The 9449-nt window shown below is 37.1% G+C and overlaps 1 protein-coding gene across 10 annotated transcripts; it reads left to right on the forward strand.

Annotated features, from left to right (window-relative positions):
• Positions 1–3863: 3863 nt before the first annotated feature.
• Positions 3864–6921, forward strand: LOC111470316 (UBP1-associated protein 2A-like). Of its 10 annotated transcripts, none has more exons than XR_002715019.1 (3): positions 3864–5540; positions 5636–5748; positions 6638–6921. XR_002715019.1 is itself a non-coding variant. In XM_023115866.1 (2 exons), exon 1 carries the CDS (start codon positions 4017–4019, stop codon positions 5526–5528), a length of 1512 nt encoding a protein of 503 aa, XP_022971634.1. In that variant the 5' UTR covers positions 3864–4016; the 3' UTR covers positions 5529–5540; positions 5636–6921. The 10 variants fall into 10 exon arrangements, 5 of the variants coding, with proteins under 5 accessions (XP_022971634.1, XP_022971636.1, XP_022971635.1 ...); XR_002715022.1 differs by having other exon boundaries at positions 6678–6921; XR_002715018.1 differs by having other exon boundaries at positions 3864–5748.
• The last annotated feature ends 2528 nt before the right edge of the window (positions 6922–9449 follow it).

Consider the following 9449-nt stretch of genomic DNA (forward strand, 5'->3'; position numbering starts at 1 on the left):
TAACAGAGCAATGTCGCGTGGAGGTAGAAGGCCTACGAGTCGTGAACTTGTTTTTGCATAGAAGAAGCTATGATGGATCTGGGGAATAAGCATCGGCTAACTCTATGTCAGTTGCTACAATAATACAGAGGATGTAAGCATTATCTAGAGTGTTTGTAGGTGGCTTTTTAAGTTCGTCGTTAAATCCTAGCCTGCTAGGCCGACACTAACACTTGAAGATCGTAGAGATCGAAAAAATTATAGATAATAATAAATAGTGACACAACTTTAGGATTTGAACCCATGCCCTTTCAAATCAAAGCCTAATTCTAGTGCCTTAGACAACTCAACTACTATAAGACAAAAACAAAGCCTAAATCTAGGCATCTTAGATCACTCAACCAAATTGTCTTATTCTAAGACACAAACAATTTACTTACCCAACAAATTGAAAAATCGATAATTTACTTAGCAACAACTAACACAAAGAAACAAAAAGGATCTAGGATTCATATGGTAGAATGGTAAAGTAATAGTGTATGCCTCTAGGCATCTCAAGGAGTACGAGGGTAACTACCCGACTCGTGACTTAGAGCCAGTAGTAGTAGCATTTGCACTTAAGATATGACAAAGCTACTTGTATGAGGAGAAGATATAAGTATACATTGACCATAAAAGTCTTAAGTGTCTATTTACGCAAAAGGAACTTAAGATAAGGTAACAAAGATGGTTGAAATTGGTAAAATATTGTGACATAGAAATTCTCTACCATCCAGGTAAAGCAAACGTTGTAGCTGTCACACTAAGTAGGAAGACGATTCACTTATATGCATTGATTATGATTCTAAAGGAGCTACAAGAAGATATCCAAAGAGTTGAGATAGAAGTCATTGTCTAGGGTGCCATGGCACAATTGGTTCAGTTAACAATCCAACCCACCTTAAGGAAGCATATTATAAATGGTCAAGGAATCGACTCATACCTCAGCAAGATCCTACTACAACAAGCGGTAGACTGACCCAAAGGGTTCTTGATTTCATCATACGATAGTTTGCTTTAGTAGGTCAATTATGCCTCCCTAAGAAAGAGGTGATCTTAAAAGAGTTATTGCTTGAGGTTCATGACTCCCCCTTACGCATTCCGCCTGGGGAGCACAAAGATGTACCATAATTTAATATCGTATTATTGGTGGAAAGAAATAAAACATGACGTTGCAAAACATGTGAGTCGATGTTTGACATACCAACAGATAAAGGTGCTGAGACAACGGACCTAAGATTACCTTAAGACAACTCTAGAGCATTCCCCAATGGAAGTGGGAGAAGATAGCCATGAATTTCATCTAAGGGTTGCTCAAAACTAAGAAAGGATTCATAGTGATATGAGTCATCATCGACAAGTTGACTAAGTCAGCTCACTTCATCTCTGGAAAGACAACATAGTCAATCAACAAATGGGTTTAGTGTACATAGTGGAGATAATTCAACTTCAAGATGTATTAGCTTTCACAGCATCAGACCAAGATGCAAGTCTCACATCTCATTTTGGGAAAAGCCTCTAAAAGGCATTTGTCACACGACTTAGGTTCATTACGTCATTCTATCCTTAGATAGATGGACAAACAACAGCTACTAGGGTTGAAATTGGTTCATGCTACCAACCAATAGTTTAGAAGATCAAGTTAAGGATTCAAGCACCAACCAATAGTTTAGAAATTGGTTTAGGGTTTAGGGTAGAAAAACTATGCATATTCGCGACCGAAAGACCTTCAATGTATTTTTTAAGATAGCACTCTTGAGAGTGCTCAAGTTTGGAAAGAAGGGCAAGTTAAGTTCGGGCTTCAATTGTCCTTTTTATAATTTGGAAAAGGTTGAATTGGTGGCCAACAAATTAGCATTGTCACCTAACATCTTTGTCGAGCATAATATATTCCATGTCTCAATGCTGTGAAAGTACACTACGGATCCCTCATACATCATTCCATGTCTCAATGCTGTGAAAGTACACTACGGATCCCTCACACATCATTAAACATGAGACACTTTTCTTAAGAGATGACTTAGCTTATGACGAGAAACAAGTGCATATCCACGTAAGGGAAGCCAACCCTAATCCTCAGCTCAACTATACACGCTTTTGTTTTTGTTGAAGCAAGAACCCTTGAATGAAAGAAATTAAGACTTCCTCGTACAAAATTTGGATCAACCAAGAGATAAGACTAGAATTAGAATAAACCTTGTTCTAAACTGAGTTACTTTGTAATCTAACTTGATTAATGCTTGATTAAATAACTTCAGATGCAATCTACAACAAGAATGGTTCGAAATTTAGAAATGACAAAGATTATACTCAAATTTGTAAGGGTAAAAGTCACTCGATAGCTTAATTTCCTTCCTAAAAAAATATGCCCTGTCATGATTGATAAGTTACTCTCCACTGCCCTTCAAATGTCCACAAAAGACAAGTAACTTTGCATTCTTTTGCTGTTATTAAAATAATAAATAAAGTTTGCAAATAAGTTATCAATCAAATGCTATTTGTAGCAACTCCATCCCCCACTCTAACGGTACAAGTATTCACTTCAAAAGCTCTAAATGGTTCTTCCTTAATCGAATCATCTTGTAAGACATGAAATGAAGGTTGGATCGAGTCTATCTAATTTTGTAGATGAAGAATGAATACTTGTTGAATCTTCTTGACCTTAGAATTGTGTAATAGGTCTAGTTGAAATATTTATAACATCATGATTCTTATCCATTATCCTCTCCAAGTCTATTGAACTGACTTTTTAACTGATCAACGATCAAGTTAATGGAAAAGGTAAGTAAAAAACTTGACATTTTTGCTAGTTCAGATTATTTAATGATTTTAACATGTTTATGTATGAGAATGACATGTGTGCTTAAGTTAAACTCGTGCTTACAAATAACAAGTTCTCTATAGCCCGACTCGACTACGTCCTCCCGCTACGAAGTAAGTGTAGCTAACATGAAACTTGTTTGGATTGATTTATTCATGTATTTTAACAGTTTGATGTCTTATCAAATTTCAAAGTGCTTGCACGTGTTTAAATGTTTTTAATTTTACATTTTTTTTCTTATTTCCACCTCAGTAAGTAACGATCCAACAAAATTAAACTATTTTGACGTTAAAACTATTTTATTTTATTAATTATCATTTTCTACTCAAAAAAATTAAACTTTTATCGTTAAAACCCTATTGAGCTGGGTCGTACTGATCCAACAAAATTAAGCCTAGCTTATCTTATAGAACATGAATAAGTGATTAACTATTGATTGGTCTGTTGAATGATGAAAGTCCCACATCGGTTAATTTAGGGAATGATCATGGGTTTATAATCTAAGAATACACTCTTGAGGCCTTTTGGGGAAGCCCAAAGCAAAGCCATGAGAGCTTATGCTCAAAGTGGACAATATCATACTATTGTGGAGAGTCGTGTTCGTCTAACATGGTATCAGAGCCATGCCCTAAACTTAGCCGTGTCAATAGATTGGCAAATCCTTAAATGTCGAACAAAGGACTCTAAAAGGAGTCAAGCCTCCTCGAAGGTACGAAGGCAGTCAAAAATGACTAAGACTCCAAAGGAGTCGAGCCTCGATTAAGGGGAGGCGTGCTTTGTTCGAGGGGAGGTGTTGGATGATGAAAGTCCCACATCGGTTAATTTAGGGAATGATCATGGGTTTATAATCTAAGAATACACTCTTGAGGCCTTTTGGGGAAGCCCAAAGCAAAGCCATGAGAGCTTATGCTCAAAGTGGACAATATCATGCTATTGTGGAGAGTCGTGTTCGTCTAACATGGTCAATAAAATTGCAGTATATTTATTTAGTGACATAATAAAGGAGTGGGCCCGAGTTAAATAATTGCGGACCGCCATTTCCAGAGGTCCACAAAAGCTCTCAATCTCAATTTCTGATCTCAAGACCTAATCCTCTTATCGTCACTGCTTCCCTTTGCTTTCTTTCATTCTCTGTAAAACCCTAGACCCCCCCCGTCAAAGCTTCCTCTACTCTTCCATGGCAAGGAAGCGAAAGCTCGACTCCTCCAAATCCTCCGAGCCTCCTAAGAAGCTCCAACAGCAAGAAGCTCAAGCCGTCCTCGACGAGTCCAAGCCCCAGAATGAACCCCTCAAGGAAGTCGTTGCTGAGGATCTTTCGAATTACGAGGTGGTCGAGGAAGAAGACGATGCCGGTCAAGACGATGCCGATCAAGACGATGATAACGAGGGGGAGGAGGAGGAGGAGGAGGAGGAGGAGGAGGAGGAGGATGACGACGACGACGACGACGACGAGGATGATGAAGGCGATGCGAATGTCAATAACCACCATCAAGACCCCAATATTTCCTCCTCCTCCGCCGCTGCTGCAACTACTTCTGACGACGACGAAGACGAGCCAATTCACAATCTCTTGGATCCTTTCGGCAAGGACCAGCTTATAAATCTGCTTTGCGAAGCGTCGGAGAAGCATGCGGATGTGGCTGAAAGGATTCGAACGGTTGCTGATGCGGACCCGACCCACCGCAAGATTTTTGTTCACGGGCTAGGATGGGATACAAATGCCGAAACTTTGGTCAGTGTGTTTAAGGAATATGGTGAGATTGAGGACTGCAAAGCTGTGTGTGATAAGGTCTCTGGTAAGTCCAAGGGTTACGGTTTCATCCTCTTCAAGAAGCGCAGTGGGGCTCGGAAAGCTCTCAAGGAACCCCAGAAGAAGATTGGCAATAGGATGACTGCCTGTCAGTTGGCTTCGGTCGGGCCTGTTCCAACGTCTAGTGCGGTGGCAGCCCCCCAAGGACCACCTGCTTCCGAATATACGCAGAGGAAGATTTATGTGAGCAATGTCGGAGCTGATGTTGACCCCCAGAAGTTGCTCACTTTCTTTTCCCAGTTCGGTGAAGTTGATGAAGGACCATTGGGGCTTGACAAGACGACGGGCAAGCCTAAAGGTTTCTGTCTATTTGTGTACAAGACGATAGAAAGTGCGAGAAAGGCATTGTTGGAGCCCCACAAAAATTTTGAGGGTCATGTCTTGCATTGTCAGAAGGCGATCGACGGTCCCAAGCCAGGGAAGTCTCAGCACCAGCATCATACACAAAATGCGCCGTTTCAGAGGAATAAGAATCCTAATTATGCAAGTGGGGCGACATCTGGATCGGGACACTTGATGGCACCTGCAGGGCCTGGTGTTGGTTATAACCATGGACCTCCACAAGCATTGAACCCGGCTCTTGGCCAGGCCCTTACTGCTTTGCTGGCGGGTCAGGGTGCTGGGTTGGGACTGACTAATTTGTTAGGGACAATCGGATCTACTTCAGGGCTTAATCCAGCCATACAAGGCGCTGGACCTGGAGTACAAAGTGGGTATGGGAGTCAAGCAAATATAAGCCCTGGAGTGATGGGATATGGAAGTCAAAGTGGTGTGCAGGGTGGATATCCAACCCAACATATGGGACAGGGTGGAACTGGAAGAGGAGGGCAGCATGGGGTTGGGCAGTATGGTGGTCCTGGCGGTTATATGGGGCATTAGTGCCTCGATGCGGTACAGATTCACTCTCCTTATACTCCTTATTCTTTTGCTTTATCTTAATATATGTATACTAACGTACTAATCTTTGAATGGTTGAGCTATGGAAGATATTAGCTATTGTTATAGAAGGATATGACCTTAGATTGAACAAAAAATGGCATTTGTGGAGTAAAAGATTGGTTGGTTGAAATACTTCTGTTGGTGACAGGACTATTAGATTGTAACAATAAGACATCCCTTTTCTTATGTTGTAGGCTGATTTCACTAACTAATATTGCTGTCTGATTCCATTTAAGAATGGTAATGGCTGTGGGATTTTCATGATGTACTCATTGAACTTGTTTTAACTATGTATTTCTGTTTGTGCTTATTTTAGGTTCCCTGTGTTTAAATTAAGTTTTGTAGTTTTTGTGTTGCGTATAGTTCTTGGAATTAGTCAGAATAGTAAGATGCAAGTTCCAACATCTAAGCTTGACTCATGATTTTTCTGACTTTTTGATGTTAGTATCCTAGGATGATGTAATTGATCTGTTACTTTCTTATGTTGAAGGTTTTCTAGAGTTTGGCAATTTTATATCTAAACATTATTTAACTACAATCCATTTTTTAGCTGTTTAGCACTCTTTTTGAAACCATCCATGGGAGTGCAATAGAATGCTTTAAATTCTGTTTTAAGATTTTGGAGAGAAGCTCTTGCTTCTTTCAATTCAAAGCTTCAATATAAAAGTTATTTGCTTTCTTCCTCCTTTTACCTTTCTTCTTCTTCCTTGTTTTATTCCTCCATTTTCTTTAGAAGCTAATATTTTTCCACTTTAGCATGCTATAAACCAATTTAGGTCTCATGTTTAGTACTTTACCTGTTTTCTTGGGATAAGGATGTGGGAAGTGATCTTGATTTGTGACAGTTTTCTACTCACTTTTTGTAGCCCAATGATGGTTTTCCCCATCTTCATATCATAACTAAAAGTATTTATCGGAAGGCAAAACATCTTTCTTCTCCACATGATATCCTGAATTTAAATAGCCCTATTGAACAATTTGAAAAGGATGTTTCTGAAAATTTTTGTTTTCTGAAATTATACTTTCATGCTATGTTATTCGTTGTGCAGATCTCACTCATATGTGCGACAGTATTTTTGTACTGATCAGGTGATTCTCTGAAGTTTAAGGAGCTGATGCAAATGACGTTTTCGACCCTCTTCATTTAAGCTTTGTTTTAAATCTGTAGTTTTTGATCTATTGAAGATTTGTCTCAAAGATTTGGATCAGTTTTAGTACTTTTGAGTAAAACTATGTAACCTCCTCTAGCTCAATGGTTGACCAAAAATATTTCAAACTCTTTCGCCCCTATGGTTTTAATAGATCTTGCACTTGACAGTGAGGTTATGGTTTATTCTTTTTCATTGATTTCTTTTGTGATTATTCCAACTAAAATTCTATGCTTTGCAAGGGTTTATACCCAATTACTATTTACATCTCTTATCTTTATTGCTCTTGAAAATTTTGAAATTCATCTCTATCTGGGTTTACAATGATATTTTTCTTTTTATGCTTTGGGAAACTGTAAAACGTGGGTTGTTTTAGTTTTATTTTTTACCTTTGGCATTAAAATCCTAGTCTGAGAATCTACTTATCCAAATCATTTTCATGGTTCATCCCCTTCACATCTTTTCTTCCTTGTGGAAGAGTTGATTCTAGAAGCTATCGTTATTTTTCTTGAAAGGTTTCTGATTTTAAAACATGTATCACACTGTCCTTTGATCCACAAATTTCAATTTCCATTGAGCTTTTTATATTGGTTTTACGTGTGGGCCAGCTGAGGTCTGGATCACATATTGTTCATGCTATGAGTTTGTGGTTTGCATATGATAGTTAATATTAATCTAATCAGGTTACACGGTTGGAATGAAGGGCTTCTATTTTGCAGGTTGTCTCCTTCGTAAGGTATTTTCATTCTTGTATTTTTTTTCTTAGTAAAGCCTAGAGTTTCTTTTACAGCGCCAAAGGCTCTGAGGGATCGGTGCTATCTTATACTAAAAATCATTTATTTTTTCATTTTGTATGTTTTCACTAGGATGCTATTAGGGTTATATGTTATCTACATTTAAAAAAAATAGAAACAGTAGTACTTTAAACTTTTGAATTTACTAAGTTAGAGTGTTGACTTTAGGTCTATTAGACATAGATTTTAAATCAATGGGTTTATTGAGTTCATTATCATTTCCTTTATAACATATAATACTAGGTCATTAATCTCGTTGAAGTGATTACGTCAAGACTTGTCCATCTGGTAAAAGTGATTGTTCTCCTTTTCTTTTCTTGTTATCACTTTTTCTCATCAAGTTCGCCTGCACCATTCAAATCCTTTTTATGTGTAAGCATCTTCATACTTTCAATCTTATGAAGAACATACTTGCTTCAATATTTTTCATGAGATAATTTTTCCTTTTTTTTTTGTTGAATTTTAATTTGTGGTGTTCTTTGATTTGCTGAGTGAACTTCTTTGATTTTTTTGCTTTTTTCTATCTCAATATGGTTTATAATTCAAGGGTAGGAGGCATGACTGGTGCAGTTTAATCCTAGCAATTGTTGTATATATATATTTTTTTATTATCTTGGGATAGACTGTGTGTGTAGGTATATCAATGTCTTGTGGGCTTGCAATTTCTAAAAGCTAGTCAGAAAAGTTCATAGGTCTTGAGGAAAAAAATGGGTTGCTTGACAGTGATTCGTGTCCATTTCCTTGTATTCATCTGTTTTAACCACTTTAATACTCTCAATTCAAATCTTACATTATCTAGTATGTTGCGGCATTTAGTTTTCGGTTTAGTCACAGTTTTTGGATCTTTAGATTGCTCATAGTCGTAGAAATGTCTGAAGAACATGAATGTTGATTTAGTCACAGCTTTTGGATCTGTGGATTGCTCTTAGTCATAGAAACATCTGAGGAGCATGAATCTCGATTTAGTTGCAGTTTTTGGATCAGTGGATTGCTCGTAGTCGTAGAAATGTCTGAAGAGCATGAAGGTCGATTTAGTTGCAATTTTTGGATCAGTGGATTGCTCTTAGTCGTAGAAATGTCTGAAGAGCATGAAGGTCGATTTAGTCACAATTTTTGGATCAGTGGATTGCTCTTAGTCATAGAAATGTCTGAAGAGCATGACTATCTTACTAACATGTTTATAGTGTCTTGGTTTTGTGTATTTCATTCAGCATTTTCTGACGCATAGATATTCCTTTTGAGAACCTCTGTTTTGAAGTTGGTTCACATGTCACATGTGGATGTAGGGATAGAACAAGCCAGTAATGGCATTCACCTGAATAGCCTTATAAATGTCTTTTGGTTTGGTTTGTATTAGAACTGGTTAGAGCCTGCATGAATGAATCTTTTAAAATAGACTATTTTATCCATCTGATTTTATGTTGGGTTGCTTAGAGTTTGAATCTATTTTTACTAACTCTTTCGAGATTTAAATTTTCGATTCGAATTCATTTATAAAATTCTAAAACATTTTTGATGAAACTCAGTATTGATGAAATAGTAAAATGTTTCTTGGTGTAAACAGGAGTTGTTTTTGGTTTAATTTCTTAGGGATAATGATTTTTTGTTGAATTTTTCGTTTCTTTCTCTTTGAATTTTTAGATGGTTTTTGCTTGAAAATTAAATCAATTAGATTAATTTGAAAATAAGTTGGATTAGTACTTGCAATAATATGAGTTATATTAAGCATTATTATATGATACTTTAATGGTAAATTCATTGCTTGAAAATGTCACAAGTTACTAAAAAAAAAAAAAAAAAAAAAAAAAAAAAAAAAAAAAAAAAAAAAAAAAANAAAAAAAAAATCAAATTAAAGACTACAAAAATGGAGTACTGATTAGAAATAATATGGATTAAAAGAAGTACCATACATTCATAGC

Source organism: Cucurbita maxima, unplaced genomic scaffold (assembly GCF_002738345.1).
Source record: "Cucurbita maxima cultivar Rimu unplaced genomic scaffold, Cmax_1.0 Cma_Scf00044, whole genome shotgun sequence".
NCBI lineage: Eukaryota > Viridiplantae > Streptophyta > Magnoliopsida > Cucurbitales > Cucurbitaceae > Cucurbita > Cucurbita maxima.